The sequence below is a fragment of the Chionomys nivalis genome, chromosome 24, assembly GCF_950005125.1.
Source record: "Chionomys nivalis chromosome 24, mChiNiv1.1, whole genome shotgun sequence".
In the NCBI taxonomy this organism is placed as follows: Eukaryota; Metazoa; Chordata; class Mammalia; order Rodentia; family Cricetidae; genus Chionomys; species Chionomys nivalis.
Window position 1 is genome coordinate 20808076 of NC_080109.1, and position 22288 is coordinate 20830363.

At 35.2% G+C, this 22288-nt stretch overlaps 1 protein-coding gene across 2 annotated transcripts in view; it reads left to right on the top strand.

Moving 5' to 3' along the window:
* Nbea (neurobeachin) overlaps positions 1-22288 on the top strand; it is a 487335-nt gene that overhangs the window by 54375 nt on the left and 410672 nt on the right. For both annotated transcript variants that reach the window (XM_057757235.1, XM_057757236.1), the window contains exons 2-7: positions 11350-11581; positions 14906-15006; positions 15247-15342; positions 16015-16136; positions 16904-17030; positions 20432-20551. In XM_057757235.1, coding sequence (XP_057613218.1) covers positions 11350-11581; positions 14906-15006; positions 15247-15342; positions 16015-16136; positions 16904-17030; positions 20432-20551 — 798 coding nt within the window. The remainder of the gene's footprint in view (positions 1-11349; positions 11582-14905; positions 15007-15246; positions 15343-16014; positions 16137-16903; positions 17031-20431; positions 20552-22288) is intronic.

A 22288-nucleotide genomic window follows, 5' to 3' on the forward strand; every position in this document is an offset into this window, starting at 1 on the left:
CTAAAAAAAATTTCTTTCAATTCATTTTTATTTCTGGATAGTGACTATAGAGTAAGGTGTTACTTTCTTTACTCACTGTGAAAAGAAGGTGACTGCTGTTTTTTCAGTTGTGAAACAATATATTGCTTTTTTGTAGGTGATACACTTCTCATTGCTTCTTTTTTGTGGTGATACACTTCTCATTGCTTCTTTTGAAAGTGATTCTGTATTCATGTCCCTTCCCCCATCCCCCAGAGATAGACTCCCGAGTGCTGGGATTAAAGGCCTGCGCCACCACCTGCCCGGCCAGAGATAGTCTTTATGATAGTCTTTATTTGTAGTCTGGGCATGCTTTGTACTTGTTATTTGCTATCTTCCTGTTTCAGCCACCCCTCCCTCACACACCAAATGCTGAGATTGAAGTGATGTGTAACCATGCCTGTCTTTTTTTTTTTTTTTAAATTGGTAACCATATGTGTGGTTGTAATTTTCTTTATGTTGGTGAAATTAATGATAGAACGGAAGTGATTCTAGAATCTATAGCTTAATTAGTTTTTCAAAATGTTTTTATCCAGTTATATTAAGACAGTGGTTTTCCTTCATTTTTCTTCTCTGCTCTTTTGGAAATATGATCTTTACATAGGAAAGTTTCCTTCCAGATTGAAACATTCCACCCTTCAGGGAAGCTTCTTAAGCAGGAAGGCAAACAATTCAAAGTAGAAAATCTCTGAAACTATGTTCACTAGGTCCCCTTCCTGCCAAAGTAAGCAGTAAAAGTTGTAAGTCCCTCTCAAATGGAAGAAAGCTGATCAGCAGAAGAATATCATTGGAGAAAAGGTACAAAGAAGAATCTCGGGAGAACCAGTTTGCTAAGAAGACTCAGACAAGCTGAGCTGCAAAGAAAACTCTGAGACCAGAACAGCTGCTTAGAAGAAGCAAAAACCAGCCAAGATATCTGGAAGCAGTTTATACCAATTGAGGTACTAGGAAAGGATATTCTCCTATTCGTTTAACTGCCTGTAGGCTGAGTTGTGCTCCAGGTTCTCAGCTTTGTGAGCATTTTCCATGCTGGTATGGGTTTGGTAATACAACTGTCTATGAATCATTTCTGCTCCTGTAAGTAACCAAATAAAGTTCATTGATTTACTCAATTGTTCTTTGGTGGTATCTGTACCGTGATCTGTCATGAGTTCCCTATGTGGGATGAGTAAACGTGTGTGATGTGTCTCTCTAGAAAAAGTTTGCCACAGAATAGACTGTCTTGTTCCTTTTATTCCATTTCCATTCTTTCTCATTTGTTATTATCTCCATTTCATTCTGTATACATTTCACACATTCTTCAGTTATATAATCTGCTATTCAGTCTTGACAGGGTCCCTGTAGGTTTTCAGGCCATTCTGCCTCCAGGAATTTCAGAATGAGACTGTGTCTGAGTACTGTTTTCTCTCACTTCATATTCTTCTCTATGGCTGGGATTAAGGCGTCCACCACTACCGCCCGATTTCTATGGCGAACTAGTGTGGCTATTGGGATTAAAGGTTGTGTCACCACTGCCTGGTCTGTAAAGCTGATCGGTGTGGCTGTTTTACTCTCTGAACTTCTGGCAAGCTTTATTTATTAAAATACAAATGAAATATCACTACAAGAATATTTTTAAATTTAATTTTATTATTATTATTATTTTGGTTTTGTTTTTATAGTGATTCTCCTAAGTGTTTAAAAGGTTTGCATTCTCTGTTGCTTGTTACCATTGAATTCTGTTTTTGGTTCTTTGGCTTGTTTTGACAGTTACAGTAAAAACTTAGAATCAATATGTTCTGTATTCATTTTTGTTTAAGTCTTTATTTCCTTATTTCTTCCTTACCCAGGGGTGATTCAGTTGAGCATTGTTCAACTTCCATGAGTTTGTAGACTTTCTGCAATTAATGTTGTTGTTGAAGTCTAACTTTAAGCCATGGTGATCCAATAAAATACATGGGATTATTCCAGTTTTTTTGTATCTGTTGAGGTTTGCTTTTATTGTATATGTGATTGATTTTAGAGACAGTTCCATGAGGTGCTGAGAGGAAGGTGTATTCTTTTGTATTTGGGTGAAATGTTTTGTAGATGTCTATTAAGTCCATTTGAATTATGACATCTGTTAATTCTCTTATTTCTCTGTTAAGTTTCTGTCTGACAGACCTGTCCTTTGGTGAGAGTGGGCTGTTGAAGTCTCTCACTATTAGTGTATGGGGTTTGATGTTCAATTTAAGCTTTAGTAATGTTTCTTTTACATATGTGAGTTCTTTTGTATTTGGGGCATAAGATGTTTAGAATTGACACTTCATCTTGATAGATTCTGCCTATGACGAGTATGAAGTGTCCTTTTCCATATTTTTTGACTGATTTTAGTTTGAAGTATATTTTGTTAGATATTAGAATAGCTCACCTGCTTGTTTCTTAGGTCCATTAGATAGGAAAAAAATCTTTCCCCAACCCTTTTTATGAGGTCTTTGAGGTTGAGGTGTCATCCTTATATGCAATGGAAGGATGGATCCTGTTTTCGTATCCATTCTGTTGACCTGTCTTTTTATAGGTGAATTGAGTCCATTGATAATAAGAGATATTAATGACCAGTGATTGTTTATTCCAGTTGTTTTTTGGTGGTAGTGTTTGTGTGTTTCCCTTTTGGGGGGTATGCTGGTGTGAGGTTATCTGTTGCCTGTGTTTTTGTGGGTGCAGCTAATTTCCTTGGGTTGGAGTTTTCCTTCTAGTATTTTCTGTAAGACTGGCTTTATGGATAGATATTCTCTAAATCTGGTTTTGTCATGGAATATCTTGTTTTCTCCATATATGGTGATTGAAAGCTTCGCTGGACATAGTCTGGGCTTGCATCCCTGGTCTTTCAGTGTCTGCAGCACATCCATCCATGTTCTTCTGTCTTTCAGAGTTTCCATTGAGAAGTAGGGTGTAATTCTGATGGGACTGTCTTTATAAGTTACCTGGCCTTTTTCTTTTGTGGCTTTTAATATCCTTTCTTTATTCTGCATGTTTACATCTGTCCCTATTATTTTTAGATTTCCTGGATGTTTTGTGTTAAGGACTTGTTGAATTTAACATTTTCTTTCACCAAGAAATCTATTTCCTTTATTGTGTCTTCAGCTCCTGAGATTCTCTCTTCTAATCTGTTGGTTATGCTTGCATCTGTAATTCTTCTTCGCTTATTCAGATTTTCCACTTCCAGAATTCCCCCAGTTTGTGTTTTCTTTATTGCCTTTATTTCAGTTTTTAAGTCTTGAACTGTTTGAAGTGTTTACTTTTCCTGTTTGATTGTTTTTTTCTTGGTTTCCTTGGCTCCCTTTAAGGGATTTATTGATTTCTTCCATTTTTTTGTTTTTTTTTTTCCTCCATTTCTTTAAGGGAATTTTTCATTTCCTCTTTAAGGGTCTCTGTGATCTTTATAAAGTTATACTTAAGGTCATTTTCTTCTGCTTCTTTTGTCTTAGGATGTTTAGGTCTTCCTGTTGTAGAACCACTAGGTTCTGGTGGTGCCATATTACTCTTTATGATATTGAATGTGTTCTTACACTGCCGTCTGCCCATCTCTTCCTCCAATTGGTGAAGGTGGGGCCTGTGGCTTAGGTGGTTGCTCTTCCAGGTACAGGGAGATCTTTGCCTCTAGTGGATGCTGATATGGGTTGTGGCTCCTAAAGTTGTAGGCAAGGCCAAGACTTTCTCCAGGGGCAGTACAAGACTCTGATGGTCACAGATGCTCTCCAGGGGGCAGTCTGGACCATGGCTCCAGTGGTTACAGATACGGTCGGGGAATGGTAGGGATATGCTCTGGAGTCTCTGGGGTTTGGTGGGTAGGTATGGTGCATAGCATGTGCCTCCACGGACTAGGGTCTAGAGAGCAGAACCCTCTAGTCAGAAACTCAGACACTCATCTCTCCAGGGGCAGTCTGGGCCAAGGCTCAGGTGGGGCAGATGCTTTGGGAGATGGTTGCATATGTGGGGAGGCTGCTCTGGGGTCCTTGGAGTTTGGTGGGTAGGGATGGGGCATAGGGTGTGCCTCCCAGGGCTAGGTCCTTGAGAGCAGAGCCCTTCAACCAGGAACCCAGACACTCTCCTCACCAGGGACAGTATGGGCCGAGGGGAAATTCTTAAACTTTTGCCAGCATTTTGGATACCTATGGGTACAAACTCAGTAGTACAGTACTGATTATGCCCCCTGTGTGTGTGGTCACTCCCCAGGTTGCTTTTTCAAAGAAAGGTGTTAAAACTGATTTACTTGAAAATACGAACAAAGTGGAAACATTTAAGTCTGATTTTAACAACTGAAAGTTGTTTTTAACATACTGAATATACTTGGCAAAAGTTTTTCCTGTGCAGGCCAGTTCTATGTCATCTTGACACAAGCTAGAGTCACCAGAAAGGAGGAGTGAACCTCAAATGAGAAAATGTCTCCATAAGATCAGGATCTGGGCAACCTGTAGGGCATTTTCTTAGTTAATGGGGACTTTGTGGATCCTCCCTGGGCTGGTGGTCCTGGGTTCTGTAAGAAAGCAGACTGAACAAGTCATAGGGAGCTAGTCAGTAAGCACCAGCACTCCTCTATGGTGCCTGCATCCATTCTTGCCTCCAGGTTCCTGCCCTGATTTGATTCCTGCCTTCACTACTTTTGATGATAAAGTTATATGGAACCGTGAGTGAAATAAACCCTTTCTTCTCCAAGTTCATTTTGGTCATGGTAACCCTAAGACACTTTCCTAAATCAAGAGTATGTGCCTTCAATTTTGTTTTATATGAAGAAGAGTAAAGTAAGGCAGCAGAGGTGTATATAAAGAGTTGAAACAATATCTTTGGTTCTGTAATGATCTCTACAACCTTTAAAAAAAGTTATATGGGAACATGAGTAAATCATTGTTAAAAAAATAGAAAGTAGAAACATCAAGTACAAAGCTTAGCTGACAGTTTGAGAAATGACCTGCAAAGTAAAGCCTGCTGCTTTTTTACCTTCTACCTTTCTATCCTCCTGTTCTGTGGCATCTCTTTCTCTGTGAATTATTGAATAACTTATATGTGCTTGGCAGTGTGCTTGTGGTATAATATGCAGTTGATAATAAGACAGAAATAGTTCTTGTTCTTAAAAAGCTTATTGTAATATGTGAGATGTATAACAATTCCATAAAACATAATCATGTGTCTGTCAGTCTAGAAAACAAATTTCATAGATGATAGCCCCCCATGGGCTCTATATGTTGTATAACTAATTAATCCATATAGTTCTGGAAGAAGTTGGGAGTTCTTATAGTCTAGTTGCTAGCTAGCATAATGGGTCTGGATGAAAACCTATTTCCTGGCCTACTGATAGCTGTCTCAGAATTATCTTGTGACAGAGAGACAAAGATGTGATATCTCTCCTTTCTATATAAACACTAAGCTTATATAGAGAGATCTGCTCTTATGATTTCAGTCTCTATTAATTGTGTTCCAAAGACCTCAGCTTCTAACACTACTATGCTGGAGATTAAGACATCATTCAGTGTATTTTGGAGAATGTACATGTCTAGTCCCTAATAGTATTTAATGATTGACACATGGAAATTTAAAGAAAGGCAATCTTTCTGGGAAAGGTATTTAGAATTAAGTGGTACTTAACCACTGGCGTTGATAGATATTTGGGAATTTATGTTGGAGATACTTGGAGACATAATGAAAGTTAAAATATCTAAGGTTTGAGAGAAAACTCTATGCCATGTATGGGAATAAATGTATATATAGTTTTAGATGAAAAGTGACTTTGTATACTTTTTAAATGTCAGTATCTAAGAATAGGAAGAAGACTGAATCTGAGTAGCAAATTGAGATTTAACGAACAATATTATAATTTAAAAATTTTTTGTAATAAATGAATTTTAAAGACTCCAACTGGTTTATAATTGTTCCTTTTGATCAAAATAATACTGAATTATTTCATAATATCCCAGTAGACTGTGATTCTAAAAATCTTATAAAATATTCAAAATATTATTAATAAAATTTGCAAGACAGTGTATTTCTAGTCATCATTTTATATCCCAGATGCTTTATCAATATTTTCTTATGTAAATAAGTCATTGTCATTTAAAAAGCTTAACTTTGATGTTTATTTCATATTAGCTCACTTGATTGATTCTTGAGTGGGGTAAGGCCTGTAGGTAGGAATTTCCTGTGAGAACAGAGTGTCAGAGCAGTACACTGAGAATCCTCAGTCTCAGGTACCTGCTAGTCACTTTCTTTCTGTGCCATACCTCTTTGTTATTCCCCAGTGCTGGGTTGTGACCTCGGACTTAGACTTTCTTGTGCCACATCCTTTCCTGTCAGAATGTTTTCTGTGATTTTTGTCTTTCAAAAAGAATGTCGATTCTCCTATAATTGAACTTTACAAATCTAGGTGGACATAGTGACTCGCGCCTTTATTCCAACACTTTAGCCTGAGGCCGGATGGTTTACGTTCAAGGTCAGTTTAGGTAACCAAAGCTAGATAAAATGCCAGAAGACCAAAGCTAAATAAAATGCCAGAAATTACCAAATAATTTCTACTTCCCCAATGATTATATTTTTGTGGTTTGCTATCTTTAGAAATGTCATTTCTTACAGCAGTCTGTCTTTTTTTAAAAGCAAGTCTACTATTAATCCCACGAGGAAATAATAAGACCACTACTACAATTTTGAGCCAAATTTGAAGCAAGCTTTATCAAATGTTAGCCAGGATGATGGACAGTGGCCAGGTCCATACCCAGGATTCTCAGAGAATGGCTTGTCTGGTACTTACTTATAAAGACAAAACCCTTCCTGCCTTCTCTCAATCACGGGCTGGCATACATTCTGACATACTTCCTGCCTATATACCTTCTTCCTATGTTTGATCAATCACATCCTGTGCACTTGGGACAGCCAACCTTATTTGCAGAAGTCAAAACATGTGGCTTGTTATTTTACATGAACAACACCCCCCAGGATTCCAGGGAGTTCCCTTGTCCTTGGGCAAGTGGGACTTGCAGGTTAGATGCATTTTTTTATAGATATCAAGCATAGTAATTTAAACTTAAAACATAGCTTTAGTCCTCACATCTATACCTCTGACTTCGTATAAAGTAAAAGGCATTTTCTATATGAATAAGAAACCTCTATCTGGCATTTCTATCTGACCCAGGTTATATTTAATTCACTCGTCTTCACTTTCCCTCTAAAACCATTTGCACTTTTTCTTTACAGGATTTGTTTGTTAGACTGTTGATTGAATAATAAGATGACTGCTTTTGCTTATATGGCTTAGTTGCTGATAACTATTGGACCACTTGTGGAATAATAGATGGATGAGTATTTTGCTAATTTGGGAAGATAGTTGCCTACAACAGTCTCTTTAGTACAACTATGTTAGCAATCACCATATAAGTTAGAAAGACTAGCTTTGTCTAGAAAAAAATTAACCCTCTTCACAGTATCTCTGAGGCATGTAATAGGTTTTGTACCCCAGTCCCCATTAAAAGTTTTCTGCTGACAAAGTGAGCCAGATGAAGCCAAATTGAAAAAGTATGCAACAGGTTTCTTGAGAACATCTCTGGGGTTAGTTCTCCAGTCCCAGAGATTGTATGCCCCCACCCTAAACTAAAACACGGAGTAGGCCAGGGGTATTGACATGTCTGCCACAAACTGTTTTTGTGCCCAGGTATCACTAACTGAGCACTTAGGCAGGAAATGAGCTACTGGGCACTTAAGGGGAGGAAGCTGCCATTGTGGAACTGGCCTTTCTGGTTTTCTTTTGTTTTAAGAATCCCTGGGGAGTACAGTGGGAAGGAAGAGAGAGTGGAGAGAGACAGAGAGACACAGAGAGACACAGAGAGATAGAGAGGGAAGGAGAGAGGGAGGGAGGGAGGGAGGGAGGGAGGGAGGGAGGGAGGGAGGGAGGGAGGGAGGAAGAGGAAAAAGGAGGGAGGGAAGGGAAGGGGAAGGGGAAGGGAGAGAGAGACACTTTCTTAGATTGTGCAGGGGTGAACTGGAAACTTCAACCAAATAGCATGTTTTTGCTGTTTGGACCAAGAATTCATGGAACCTTGATTGTACTTTTTTTGTAATTAAATGATACATAGAAGGATGGTGTGTTATTGAATGTGAAAGATGGAAACTTACACTTTAGGTAACAGAGCTTAATTGCTAGAATTGTGGGCATTAGTTCTGCTTTAAAGCAGACCTTTTCTCTTTTATTTGAGTCCCTTTTTAAAAAATATTCACTTACATTATTTATATATGTACTTGAATTTATACCAGACTTTGCTATAGTATTTAAAACTGGTTTAACAGATTAATTTAAAAAAATTTAGTGGTGTCTTTTCCATTTTTGCGTTCTTATTCCTGCATGTTTCTCCAGATTTATATGCAGGGTCATGTACAGTTTCATACCCGTTGTTAGCTTCATTAGTAAATATTTATATCAGTGAGATGGAAAACCTCTTCTGGGTTGCTAATGACTCGCAAACAGTTTTATATGATGATGACTCAGGTTAATTAGACATACAGTAATGAATAGCTAGGTATTCTATAGTTGTGTGGACTGATGAAATACTAGTTGGGTTTGGTAGATACTCAAGAAGGTAGAGAATGCCATGGTGCAGTACACTGTTGGCTAGAAACTCAAGACCAGCTGACTCAGTTTTATGGGTCTTCATCTATATTGGGTCAGATGAGCCCATGTTTTACATGGAAAATTGGGGTTGCTCTAGCTCTCCTAATAACAAATTTCAACCTAATGCTGACTGTGCCTGCCATTGTGTCCTGTACTTCTGTATGTGTGTGAGTATGTGGATGTGAACATATTCATGTGTGCACTACTGTGTGGATACTGATGCTGACACTGGGTAACTGTATCTATACTTTTTTCTTTTTTTTCTTCTTCTTTGATGGACTCATTATGTACCCCTGTTTGGCCTAAACTCACTGTATTACTGTGTCTATAAGGCTGACCTCAAACTCACAAAAATCTACCTGCCTTTTCCGCCTGAGTTCTGATTTCAAATGTTCTACGACACTGGGATCTCTACCTTGTTTGTTTTTATGCTAGATCTTTCACTGAACTTGGTGTTCACTGTTTCGACTAGACTGCCTGTAGAGATGATCGTCTACACCTTCCCAGTGCTGGAATTACAGACAGGGGCTGCCATGCTCAGATTTTTTTTTTTTAATTTAGAGAATCTTGACCTTCAGTACTTATGTTTGTGCACCAAGCATTTCACTAACAGAGCCATCTCTCTAGATCCCATGCTGAGAGAGCTCCAATCACTGTTAGATCACTGTGGTTTAGAGAAGTAGCTTTAGCAAGGTTATATAGCCAGTAGGTGGTTTAGACTGGATCTGAATACAGGAACCTTGAATTGAGAGTCAACCGCTTAATCACTTTTGCAATAATTTTTATAAACAAACCAGAAAGGTTCTTTCAGATGCAGAAGTGCAACTGGAGAATAGTTCAATCAAAGATCAAAATTAATCAGAGGTGCTTGTTACTTAAAATTGAATTTTGTGTCATAAATTGAAAATGTTGAACATAAAATTTAAAATTTGAGAAATATGTTTAATTTTATGATGTAGAATAGTCCTAAATGAGATTTTATTGTTTATACAAATTCTTATAAAGAAAGTCTTGTGGTTGGACCTGGAGCTCTCACCTATGTTATGACTATCTTCAAGTTACTTAATTCTGTGCCTGAGATTCTTTGTGTCTAAAGTAAAAATGATAATAGACTCTTAGAAGATATAAGTAGTACTGACGCCATGCTGGGTGAGATTGTGGTGCTATTATCATTTGCCCTGTTATCACTGTTTGTCTAGATTTGGGGATGCCTTTCAGTTGTAAGAAATGAATTCTTAATTTGAGTTTTACAAAATGAGTTTCTTAAATTGAGTTTTATTGTTTGTTTGTTCCTAACCTTGATTTCCTTTGTTTTCACTTTATAGTAACCCTTATTTTAAGCCAGCCTTTATGCTTTATGTATTTTATAGTCTTGCTGGTTTTGAATAAGATAGACTACATGTACTCACCTCTTCCTGGAATTTACCACTGTTAGTGTGTGAAACTTTTCTTGTCTAAAGTATATAATAGTTCTTAAAACAGTTAACATATAAAATGCTTATTGAATGAACAAATGAATATTTTCAAATATATTAAGTTTTAAAAAATATTTTTTCTAAATATTTCATTCTGTAGACTAAAAGCATAGCCAGGTTATCATTGTTTAGTAAAAATAATGCTTTCGGTTGAGTATTATTGTCTTAGTGTTATATTGCTGTGAAGAGACACCATGACCACACAAAGCTTATAAAGGAAAGCTTTAATTGGGGCTTGTTCACAGTATCAGAGATTTAGTTCATTGTCATCATGGTAGGAAGCATGGTGACACACAGGCAGACATAGTACTGGAGAAATAGCTTGAGATTTCTACATTTAGATCTATAGACATCAAAAAAAAAGAGAATTGTTGGGCCTGGCTTGGGTTTTTGAAATCTCAGAGCCCATGCCTAATGACATACTTCCTCCAACAAGGCCACACCTCCTAATCCTTTTAAATAGTGCCACCTATGAGGGCCCTCCTTATCTAACTACCACAGTAATAATTCATGTGATTTGATTAACAAAGAGTAAGCCCATCATAGAATTTTATTCTGTGTGTTCATCTGTTACTGTGCATTTAGTGGGACTAGTAATGGTCTTTAAATTAGCATGTTGATGGGGAACAGTAGTATTTTTGAGTCATTTGCCACAAGTTATAATGTTGACAGTAAATTAACTTTCTCCATTTTTAATTTTATGGCTTAGAAGATTGTAAAGCCTTACATATTTCTTTGTAAAAATTATTCTTTTAATGTTTCAACACTTTCTATAAGTTGTTCTTTTGTTAATTTTATATTTCTTCATTTTTTATGTTGAAATTGAACAAAGCTATTTTTTATTACATTGCTTTTCCCCCTATAACTTCAGTAATAAAAAATGAAAATGACTTTTGTCTTAATATCTATCTTTAGATACTGGATCATTTCTGATATTTTTAAAAGGGAATTTTTCCTGAATCTCACCCTGTAATTATTTGCTGTAGTTTCTGTGTTTCTTTAGATTTGAAAGTATATTTTTCTTCTGTCTCTGCAAAAATGAGACTTGTTTGGCTGCTTCATTTCTTATATCTGTAACTCTTAAACTTTGATCAAAATTTGCTTTATGCAAGATGACTTAGAAAACTTTTAGTCTCCATACTTCCTTGATATTTGATGATTTGGTATTGTTCTATGTTAATGTTGTAAATAACCTTCCATGTCATTTTTACTTACTTTTTTTTTTCTATTTTTCCTATTTACTTTCAGCTGGTTGGTGGGGAATTTGATTTGGAGATGAACTTTATTATCCAGGATGCTGAGAGCATAACATGCATGACCGAGCTTTTAGAGCACTGTGACGTAACATGTCAAGCAGAAATATGGAGCATGTTTACAGCCATCTTACGAAAAAGTGTCCGGAACTTACAGACCAGCACAGAAGTGGGACTGATTGAGCAAGTATTGCTGAAAATGAGTGCTGTAGATGACATGATTGCAGGTACGGATGGCCTGACAGAAAATTACAGGGAAAACATATGTAGAAACTGCCTTGATTTAAAAGAAATAAATAGGAACATATGGACAAATTGTCTTTTATGCTAATGGAAATGTACAGACTAGAAAAGAGAATTGTAAACATAGGTAAACATAATTACTAGATTTCTCCCCTAAGTTTTATTAAAGCCTTAGTACTATGAAGAATTAAGTATAATAGAAGATTATCAGAAAAATAAGTGGTATTTAAAATACCACAATATGTAGGTCAGAGCCATTAACCAAGTTACTCCAGCTCTATGGCTTTCCAGTCTGCTGCACCTGGAACCTGAAGAAATCAGCAGGATATATCTCTTCAAAGTACCTATTTTTGCCTTCATATTTTATAGGACACTTCTCTGTTAAACTTAGCCTTGAGTTCTTATTGTTGTGCTAAGACACCACAACTAAGGCAGCTAATGAAAAAAATGTTTTATTGAACTTACAGTTTCAGAAGGTTAGAGTCCATGATGGGAGAGCAAAGACAAGGCAGTCGGAGCAACTGAGAGCTCCTAACTTGATTTGCAAGTTAGAGGCAGAGAGAGGCACACTAATGGCCCCAACTGACACAGCTCTTCTAACAAGGCCATGCCTCCCACTCCTTTCCGAGCAATTCTACGAACTGGAGGACAAGTATTGAAATATGTGATCCTATAGGGACCAGTCTCATCCAATCACTATAGTACATATTGTAAAATAGAATATAAAATGTATATAAAATGGGTTTATTTTGCTTATTATATTATTTGAAATAATACTCTTGAAATCTTGGATTTTTTTACTGCCAACTCTTAGCTTTCTGCAGGTGAGTCTCCTCTGTAGTTAAATGTGTTTCAGAAGAAATGTTTGGCTGACAACCCCACAGCAGCAGTTATCTCTAGAACATAAATACAGTTTGAAAAATCGGGCTTTGTTTTGTTTTGGTTTGTTTGTTTAAAAAGAAATAGATGTTAAGTATATATTCTGACATAAAAATACTTCTACAATTCCCAAAGTGCTAATTTGACTGTACAGTAATATATTTAGCTCTTACAAATAGTTAAGACACAGAGAATTTTTTAATGGCTTCACATATGGACTTTTAATTTTTAAATTTTCAGACTAAAACATTACAAAAGAAGGAAATGAACAAGAGTGATTAATAAGTGAGATTAATAAGAATAGATTTTAAATCTAAAAAAAATAATTCAGAATTTGGTTTTCTAATTATTTTGAAATCATGTCCAAAGTGAAATGTATTTCTCTTGATCATGGTTTTGGAGGAATAAAAATAGCCTGACTAAAAATGAGATTAAACTTGGCATTACTTTCAATATTTAGAGTTATTTTACAGGAATTTGTATAAATGTGAGTGTGTGTGTAATATGGTGGTATAGTATACATTGTTTAGAAAATCATATGATCTTTCAATCCTGATAAGGAGCTTTTTTTTTTTCTTGTTTTTCCTTGAATAATTTGGCTACTGCTTTACAGAATAGTTTTAGAGTGAGCAGAATTATATACTTTGTGGTTTATAGTAGTTACTGGAACTTAATTCATGAGTGCCCAAATAAGAAAGCAGCGATGGCTTGTTAAGTCATTCTCTGTTATAATTGAAGTTCCTAAATTCTCTTTTCTTTTTGGTAACGTTTCTTTCCCAAAGGGCCTTATAGCCAAAGAATATGAGAACAGGGAATGAATGTTTTGGAAAAGCACAAAAACAAACATGCTGCTTAACTAGTTAAAATAGAGAAATTAAAATTTGGATACTTTACTGAAAGTTTGAATGAGTACCAGCCTACTATTAATAGATGAGTATCTTCTTTGAGTGCTGTGGTGTGTTAAGTTTATAGAGACACTCTTAACAATTTAACTTAACACTAAAATGTGGTTAAATATTTGTAGTAAATTGATAAAAACTTTTATAGCAGTAGTAATTTTTTCCTCTTTAAAATTTTCGTGGTTGCAAAATTTTCTGCCATAATAAAATTAAATTGACCTGTTTAGTTATGGGTCATCTACAAAATGTATAATATATAAAAAAATTTAAAAAGTAACTTACCACAAATTGTGTCTCCTTTATCCTGATCATTATAAATATAAAGTTGATTTTTTTCCAAAGTATTTTTGTAATCATTTAGGAAATTGCCAGTGATAGCTATTTTAGCTGAAAAGTTCCAGCTTTTAAGATTTTTGATTTTTATATAGACTTTTCTCTTAGGAATAAGCCCAATTTTATGCACTAACCTTTTATACAGTTTAATTATTTAAATAATGAGATATTTTGCTTCATTTAAAGATCTTAAAAATGGCATACACACTGTCAAAAATTTACCATAGAGATTGTTTACGTATTGTGCTGGTAATTAAAAAATAATGAATTATTTATTGTTGAAGATAACCATATTTAATTTTGAATATATATTTTAGTTTTTCAAATTCCAGTCATTAATTTGTGTATTTGACAATATAGATTTTATTTTTTAACTTATTTTCTAATATCAATTGCTGATAACTTTTATGTGTATGTATTTTTAATATGTGTTTATTTGTATTAACTTGCATATAATATATGCAAGTTAGAATGTGAGATGTATCAATATCTAGTTGATTAATTTCTTACAAAGAATATTGAGAGAAGTATTAATCATAATATGTAGGGACATTTATCAGATACAAGATTGATTTTTCCCATTATTTGTTGACTTGTGTCTGTTACAGATTCGTAAATATTACATTAGCATAATGAAAATCAGTAGCATTGTGTTTAAATTAGATCTAGTTGTAGATTAGTGAGTGAAAGTGAGAGAATTCATAATTGTCTGGGTTTTAATACTGACTTTGCTGTTTGTTGGGCATGTATTTTTGGGCAGTGTGACTAAGTTATAGTCTGGGCCATAATTTGCCCAATTTTAAAACAAAAAACTCATAGTCTTATTTGAGGCTTTCTGATATTTGTACATATAAAGCATTTGGAATAGTCCCCCATGTTGAGTAAATTCTTAAAATTGTAAATTAACCTAGTGTTAAATGGTTCACTACCATGTTTTGTTGGTCAGCTGCCAGTTTTAAAATTGCCATTGTTCAATGCTGTCTTGGTACCTTTAAATATTTTTACCTTCCTTTTCCTACTTGTAACAAATCTCTGTCAGCATCACAAATCCAAAGAGGCATTCATGAGGACACTTAGGTATATTAGATTTTTTAAAATAGGAGTAACATTTGGTAACTTTCTGCCCCTTTCAAAATATAGTTGCTTGACAGATGAGCTCATGCCTAGAGTGCAGAATAACTTTATTCTCCTCTGCAGATCTTCTGGTCGATATGCTGGGGGTTCTTGCCAGCTACAGCATCACTGTCAAGGAGTTGAAGCTTTTATTCAGTATGCTTCGAGGAGAAAGTGGAATCTGGGTAAGCTGTGGTCAGAGGGACGAGTCTTCAATATCAGTACACTAATAATGTTCAACAGATTTTCCCTGGAGAGCCATGTATTTGAACTGGTAATGATAACTGTTTCCTTCTTAAACCATTTAGTAAATCTTTTTAATACAGTTTTCTCAGTTGTTACCATACAGTCCATTGATTAAAAGTCTTCTATTAGGTATTATTGTTAACTTTGTACAACTATTGTTTCTTTTATTGTTTTCTTAGCCAAGGCATGCAGTAAAATTATTGTCAGTTCTTAATCAGATGCCACAAAGACATGGTCCTGATACATTTTTCAATTTTCCTGGGTGTAGTGCTGCGGTAAGTTTAAACACATGTATTTATTTTTACCTATTTTTCTGTTATCTGAGTTTATTTGGTGTTCTGTTAGTTTGTCCTTTCTAGATTGTCCTATGAATGAAAATAAAATCATATTGTATGTGTCTGTGGTTCTTTTGTTATTGTTGTTGTTGTGGGATGGGATTGGAGACAATCTTGCTATGTAACTCTGACGGGCATCTACTTCACAGTTTTCCTGCCTCGGCTTTCCTGAGGCAGGGATTGTGAATACGCATCACGTGTGCCATTTTTACTTGTTACGTTTGGCTTCCAGTGCTTTAGAGTTTGTCCCTGACTCCATTAACACTCCCCAGGGCAGGTTTTCACGGCTGTAACTATTCCAGCTGCATTAACAAAATGACTTCCTACAAAAACTAGCATAGAGAATCAGAGTCAGAAAATTCTGAGGAATGTCAGTAGTCAAATGTGTCTATATTGTTGGAATTAAAAGCGGGTTTAGAGAACAGCATGGAACCTGGTGAGCAAGATAGTAATGATATTTAATCTTCGTGTTTCAAAAAACAGCATGTATAGGTTATTTAAGTGAAATAATAGTTTATTTTTGTAGTTTGATATTTGCATGGAAGGGAAGTTTGATTGTACTGACTTTGTATTTCATTAACTGATAATTTACCTTGTTTCATTATCTTGTAGGCAATTGCATTGCCTCCTATTGCAAAGTGGCCTTATCAGAATGGCTTCACTCTCAACACTTGGTTTCGTATGGATCCATTAAATAACATTAATGTTGATAAGGATAAACCTTATCTTTATTGGTAAGTAATATGCTTAATTTTAGGACTTTTGTTTTTATGAATTTGAATATTGAAATTAAATATTACTGTAAAACCCATATAACTAATATTTATTTACTATCAATTCTAGGTAAGTGTCTTTTTTATTTTCTCTTCCATTACAGTATAAGAAACAGATAAATCTGTTAGAGGGATCATCTAGTATCAGATGTAGTAGCTAAGACACCAATTCCCACTAGAGTTTGTTTATTCTGTCTTTCTTTTCAACAAGTAGACTTAGGGGCTAAAAATAATAATAGCCAGGAAAGAAATCTAAATAAGATTGTTTAGTATTCATGTTCTTATTTAGACTGAAATACATATACTTATTTGCTCACTCACATAATTACAAAATCGGCTTTTTTTTTGATAAGATCTTTTGATAAACATTGAAGACTTGAGACCAAGTTGTTATTAACAACGTGAACTATGTTGAAGTGAGTTTTGAATGGCTAAATGGAGGTGGTCCTTCACTGTAGATGAAGTCTTTCCAGCAGACACCTTGATCATTAATTTGTTTTATGTCTGTGATGTTTTACATTTAAGTATAAAAAGTTTTCATGGTCTATTATTCCTGAGTTAAATTCCTTAATTTTTTAGTTACTTATAAACCTTATGTTTTTTAAATTTCTATTTAGCCAATGTGTTAACTTTGACTATACAGAGAATTAAGTTTCATTGTGTAAGGTTTTAGTAGGTGTTGGTATATTTATTTTAATCAGAGTTTTTATATTCTTGTATTAATACAGTTTTCGTACTAGCAAAGGAGTTGGTTACTCTGCTCATTTTGTTGGCAACTGTTTGATAGTCACATCTCTGAAGTCCAAAGGAAAAGGTTTCCAGCACTGTGTGAAGTATGATTTCCAACCACGCAAGGTAGGGCAGAGTAGATGCTTCCCTTGGAGATCATGTCAATTGCCATTCACTTTGTCTCAGGACTTTGTTGCTTTGACTTCTGTAATGTTCTTTAACTTTGCTCCTGCCTTTCACTGCTTTCTCTTTCCTGTGATTTCTTCTTACCTTTATGTGTGATTTCTCTCAGCGCTGTTCATTTGCTGAGTCTGATCTAATTTTTCCAGGAAGAACTTGCTGAGTATTTAATGAATAACCATACCTGTAGGACCTAGGCATGTGACTGTGACAGTGGACAACACTTTGTTTTTCTTCTTAAAAAACTGGGATTTTTATTCAGTTTCATAATTGTTTGTTCTCTGATTCTTCATTGCTCTCTTCCTTGTCTTCTCACCACTTGTGAGATGTTTCCACTTGAGTGCCTTTTCACTCTCAAACCTCAGAACAAAAAACACTGAGTTTCCTCTCTCCAGGTCCACATTCACATATGTGCTGACATCTTCTGGTTTAGATGTCTGTCATCATAATAATTGGGAATAATTGGGGCATGTTCTTCATCTTCTTTTGATTACTTTTCTAGTACTATGTATTATGTCTTTAAGAATACTTCTATTTCCTTTTGAAATTTCATTATTTGCTACTTTTTCACATTGCTTTCTCTTCATCTTGATTTGTTTCTTTTTTAAACTATTTTATACACTAATAGTAGACTTATCTTTTTGTTGATACTCATTTGTTTAAGCTAATGATTTACTTTTCAATAACTACAAAATGAACATTTTGTCCATGTGTTTTATAATCAGAATGAATTAGGTTTACTTGTTCAGACAGTTCTCAGTCTTTATGTCACATCCTCTCAGATTGTTCTACCTTGTAACAATTCGGTGTCATCTTTTTCTGTTTTTTTTCCCTCCCTTCCCTTTATTTTCTCCTCTCTTCACTGGGGATTCAACCAAGGAGATTCTTGCATGCTAGGCAGCACTGTATCAAAGAGCTGAACCTTTACCTATCTTTTTTGATATATATTATTTTCATATATAAATAATCAATGCCACTCTTTTAATAATTATTCTTTTCAAATCTTCGTCATTCATTTATATGCCCATTTAGTGAGTGTTTTGATTAAAATCTGTTATGGATTCATTTTTATTCTCTCAAATGACTGTCAGAGTATTGAATTCAGTAGAATACCAATAAATTGGGTAGCTATATAAAAATATGACTTAATCTAAAGAAATGGCTCAAAGATTAAGAGTACCTATTTTTCTTCCAGAGAACCCAGGTTCAGCTCCCAATACGTACAGCTCACAACTGTCTTTAACTCCAGTGGATCTAACACCTTCACACTGACACACATGGAGACATAAGAAAAAAATACTTAAATGAAAAGAGCTTTTGCTTTCTAAAGACATAAGTGCCATCAGTCTAGGTCAGTGGTCCTCAACTTGTGGGGGCTGTTTATCAGATGTCCTGCATAGCAGATATTTACAATATAGGTCACAACAGTAGCAAAGATATAGTTATGAAGTAACAATCAAGTAATTGTATGGTTGGGTTCGCCACAGCATGAGGAGTTATGTTAAAGGGTCATGGCATTAAAAAGGTTGAGAACCACTGATCTGGATATAAAGATTATTAGAATTGCAAATGTTAGAATTATATATTTTTGACAAATAGTGTAGTTTCCTTTTTTATTTGAAATACATTTTTTTTACATAATATATTCTGATCATAGTTTTCCCTCTTCCAACTCCTACCTGATCCTTTCCCCTTTCCATCCACCCAGATCCTTAATGGAAATTATAAGAAAGTTTTATAATAAAGTATAACAATAACAAAAATCAGGTGGAAGTTAAAAAAAACAAAGAAGCAGGTGGAATTGTTATTAGTGAAGTAAAAGCAGTTCAATCCATTTGTTCACATTTTATTTTTTTCCCTGTTTGCTTATGAAAACACACTATTTATTTTGGATTTTAAATACAGGGATGGCAAAGGCTCTTGGGAGGAGTAGGTCCCAGGGATTGATTCAGCTTCAGTTTTTTTGCAAATATTCTAATAAATCTCAAAATTGAAAAATCATAATTATTTGGCTTTATTGTTATTATAGAAAAATCATCTATTTTTTCTTTCGTAATTTTCCAGGAGTTGTGGTAGTTACATTCTTATTATACTTCAATAAGGGAAAACTATACCACAGTGAGTGGGTTACTGACCATTCCTAAAAAGACGTGCACCCAGCAGCACCACTTAAGAGGTGTTTGTGTAACTATTAGCATGTTACCTCATTTGTAAAAAGTGGTCAGTGCATGGCTTCTAGTGATATTTGTGTAAATATTATGTTACATTTTTACTTATCTATTTTCTTTAGTTGTAATATATAACCTCAGGAATTCTTAGTATCAGTATATGTACTTTTTCTTATTTATTGTTGTACACTTTTGTGTACCAGTTTTTGAATCTCAAAATTGAATGTAGGTCACAGTATATATATGATTAGTGTCAGTATGCTTCTCTACTCTCCAATTCTGTTACTGTTTTTAACGTAAAATATGTCAAACGTTGGGGTCCTTTGAAATGGTGAAAACTCACTTGCATCTACTACATTTTGATCATCTCAAGAAACAGAAAAATAAATATAACAACTGAGATTAACTTAGCCATTAATTTATACATTCATGTATTCATATATCTTAAGTATTGTACTTATGATCCAAAATAAATTCTGTTTGTTTCAAAACTCTAGACCTGATCATCATATTTTATTAAATAAGTTAATGTTATCAATCCATTTAAGTGAAACTATTGAAAACTCCTAGTTTACTGACTCAATGTATTCGTCTTCTTAATTCAGGATCCGATGGTTTCTTTTATGAAGCTTTGTAGGCTTATCAGCATGCACACTTGCCTGGCAGCTATAATTCAGCACTATTGCCAGTTATTTTTCTAAACTGTTATGATACTCATAGCTCATGTTTCTCATGATATTTAGGGAGAAACCATTGTGCAGAAAGCAAAAGGCCACTTTGCTACAGATGTTGTGATATCTAAACTGAGGAAGGTTTCATGAAGGCTCTGTACATCCTTTTGCTTGCAACATTATTTCCTCTTTTTTCATTGAGCATTTTTTTTTCATCCTGAGCGTTACATATGAAGTTTATTCACTCATAGTGATTTTTCTGTGATTGCCTTCAAATGCTGTGTGCCTTTCCATCAGTTCATAAGCAGTCACTTCTTTTTCTATCTGTCAGTGTTGGGGGTTGGGAGTTCCCTGGCCTTTTCTTTCATAAGGGGCATAAGAAATGTGAGAAAGGGCCATGAGATGTAAACTTCTTGAGACCTCTTGTAGGGAAGTGCAAAGGCTGTGACTATATTTTAGACAGTAGTAACTGCATGTGACATTTGACATCTTAGTTGTTGTATTGCAGTGGTACATGATCAGCATTGTCCACATCTATAATCGATGGAGGAACAGTGAGATTCGTTGTTACGTTAATGGCCAGCTGGTATCCTATGGTGACATGGCTTGGCATGTTAACACAAATGATGTAAGTCTAAATTTCTTAAATGTATTTTACAATATGTTCTTTCATTGTAATATAAGTAATGACTATTTTGTAGAAAATGCAAATTTCTGTTTGAAAGGTTTTATTAATTTATATTTAATTTTTAATTAATATAATTTATATTTAACTTTTAAATATAGTATGCAGTTGTTTCAGACACATGATTTAATGATATTTTAAAAAATTAAAGATATGATGAGGTTATGTGGTGTCTTGGGGTCATATAGGAATCTCATTATGCAAACATAGGCCTGGGCTTGCCATCTGACCCAGGGCAAAAAGCTTCCCAAGTTTATACTGTAAAAACTTCAATTTGGCTAGGTATGATGGTACACACCTTTAATCCCAGCACTCAGGAGTCAGAGGCAGCTGTGTCTCTTGAGTTTGAGGCCAGTCTAGTCTACAAAGTGAGTTCCAGAACAGTCAGAGTTCCAGGACAGACAGAGAAACACTGTCTCAAAATCAAAAAACCCAAACAAACAAACACAAATAACAAACACAAAGAGACCTCAGTTTGACTGCAGAGCTTGGAATCTGTTAGGGAAAGGGACTGTGAAAACAGAAGACAGGTCACATTCAGGATGTTTTGCCATCACAACACAGAGACTCTTGCGTCACTTTGTGTGTCTGTCTTGGAGCAGGTGACACTGATTCTAGATAGAGGATACATAGAGTTGAAATCTCAAGAGTGCGTGCTATTTTTGTAGCTTGGGTGTTCCCTTTCTCCTGGCATTTTAGGGCTAAAGTGAAACGTGGTTTGTAGTGCTGAAATTATCTTTGAGGCCAGTGATACACAACCCTCTCAGTATACCTAGTTGTAGTCGTAATGACTCATTTTTAAGAAAAACAAGCAAAATAAACTTCTAAATTTTGTCTGCATCTCCTTTAATTTTAATACCTTGGAGGGCAGGGGTTAGGTTGTATTCTCTTGTTCTGTTTTCTCTTAAACAGATGGTACTGTTTACATTGTCTCCAATCTGTGGGTGACAAGTTGTCCTGATCCAGCCAAGTCGATTTTATCTTGTTTTTGTATGATTGGGAAGCTAAGATTCCTGGATTTTCACTAAGAACATTTTTTAAGACACAACAGCAAAGAGAGAATCCATATGACTATACACAGAAGCTACCTGGAACTCACAGAACTTAGAAAGTTCCAGCCTGTGCCCTTCCTTATAGGAGAAATGTGTTTTACTGCCCTACAGACTCATAGGGCAACCACGGCAAATAAGAACACAGAAATGGGATTCTTCCTACACACTGATAGGAAGTAGGGGATGCAGTCTCTTTATTACTAACATATTATAAAGAAAGCTCCCGCAGTTTGTTGACTGAAACTGAAAAGACGAAAGATTTTTAAATTCTCTGCGATCGTCCTTCAAGAAATGGAGAAGCCTAGGCATGTACAAATTCCTTATGTAGTAATAACTTTTAGTTTACACAATTTAAATTACAGTTGAATATTTAGTGATGAGTTCTTGTATTCCAGTAATATTTTATTTCATTATTGTGTGAGGCACAAATGGGATTTCATATTTGATAGATCTGTCTATCCACTAATTGATTTCTCTGTGGCTCTGTCTATATTGATAGCTGAATATTGGTGGTCTTATTAAAATTAATGTGCGGGATATCCTGAGGGAGGGCACTGGGCAGTAACTACTGTTTCTGGCTTCAGTGGTTGGCATTGAAAGGATGTAGGTGTGCCATGCTTTCTATTTG